The sequence below is a fragment of the Centruroides sculpturatus genome, unplaced genomic scaffold (genome assembly GCF_000671375.1).
Source record: "Centruroides sculpturatus isolate CEXI.00-Female unplaced genomic scaffold, Cexi_2.0 scaffold198, whole genome shotgun sequence".
Classification (NCBI taxonomy): domain Eukaryota; kingdom Metazoa; phylum Arthropoda; class Arachnida; order Scorpiones; family Buthidae; genus Centruroides; species Centruroides sculpturatus.
In genome coordinates, this window is record NW_019384454.1 from 721,631 (window position 1) to 723,005 (window position 1,375).

Genomic DNA, 1,375 nt, shown 5'->3' on the forward strand with positions numbered 1-1,375 from the left:
GGCGCGAGATAATTTAACCTCCCAAAGCGGTAGCCTTATGTATTAATCTTTTAGTTAGAAAACAGAGACTCAACAAAATTTTCTTTTCCTTTTTGTATAGAGACGAAAATATGGAAGAAGACCGAGCTGTGACAACCCCAGAACAGGCTTCGCCCGGAGAACCCGCTCTGATGGCCTTGTTCGAGTATCCGGTCTGTTATGACTACATGACACCCCCTACTTTCCAATGTCCAGCGGGACATACAGTTTGTTCCCGTTGTAAAACCCAAGTCCGACAATGCCCAGTCTGTCGGGGAGAATTAAGAAATTTTCGAAATTTAACATTACAGAAATTAGCCGAAATTATAGCTTTGTCATGTATCTATAAAGAAAACGGATGCCCAGAAAAGAGACTTCTTAAGGACCGAAAGGTTCACGAATTGCATTGTTCTTTTCGAACATGTTCTTGCCCCTCCTTGGACAAGACCTGTGCCTGGGAAGGAGTGTATCAGCAAATAATCCCGCATCTGACCGAGAACCATTCTTACATCCATCATTTGAATCATGACTCAGTTCGGATGTCTATCATAGGGATAGATGTGGCCCTACCTCTCACGTGGATAACGTGTCTCCACTGCTACCGGCGAGATTTTATCATCCAAATCATTAAGACGGAAATCATCGATGAAAACTCTCCCCTCCTTATCATTGTGCAAAACGTAGGAACTCGTAGAGAATCGAGACGCTTCCGAGGGAGAATGGACGTTCACGGAAGAGGCAAAGTAATACAGTGGGAATCTATTCCCCGAAGCGTGACCGGTGATTTAAAATTCATTATACGAATGAGGGATTGCATGACCTTGAGTATAAGAATGTTAGAGCGAATGCTCGAAAACCATGTTTTAACTGTAGTCGTGACCATCGTCCCCGTGAGAAACCAAGGGGCTGCTGAGGAGCCGATCCGGATACGGAGGACTAAAAGCGGAAATAAACAAGGTTCTCCTCCTCGAAAAAAAAACTCTCAAGAGGAGAAAAAAAGGAGAACCAGACATTTACGCTTCTAATCATTTAATTATTTTTTTTCTCTCTTATATTTGACAGAGAAACCATGACGGAAGCTCCAAACAATAGAGGATGCGAAGCCCGGAGATTCATGGTGGACCCCGCCGTCGTGCGGGCTGCTCTTCTGCGAGCAACCCGGAATCCCTGACAGAAGCATCCAGAACTCATCGTCTTACCCCACGAAGGGGGTGGATCCGGATCTACGAAGGGAGGTGGAGGAGACGGTGGCTTTCGCCATAGAGAGAAGAAAGCGTCTCCTAGAGGAAGAGGAGTCCTCCCAAGAAGAGGAAAGGGCACAACAGTCGAACCCAAGGGGCCACAGAGCCTTCACCTC

The 1,375-nt window shown here is 46.1% G+C and overlaps 1 protein-coding gene across 1 annotated transcript; it reads left to right on the plus strand.

The window, feature by feature from the left end:
* The first annotated feature begins 110 nt into the window (after positions 1–110).
* LOC111620627 (E3 ubiquitin-protein ligase Siah1-like) lies at positions 111–1,043 on the plus strand. Its single transcript, XM_023362589.1, has one exon. The coding sequence runs from the start codon at positions 111–113 to the stop codon at positions 1,041–1,043; it is 933 nt and encodes a 310-aa protein (XP_023218357.1).
* The last annotated feature ends 332 nt before the right edge of the window (positions 1,044–1,375 follow it).

Coding starts and splice junctions, on each gene's coding strand:
- LOC111620627 (XM_023362589.1), top strand. CDS start 111: ATGGAAGAAGACCGAGCTGTGACAACCCCAGAACAGGCTTCGCCCGGA.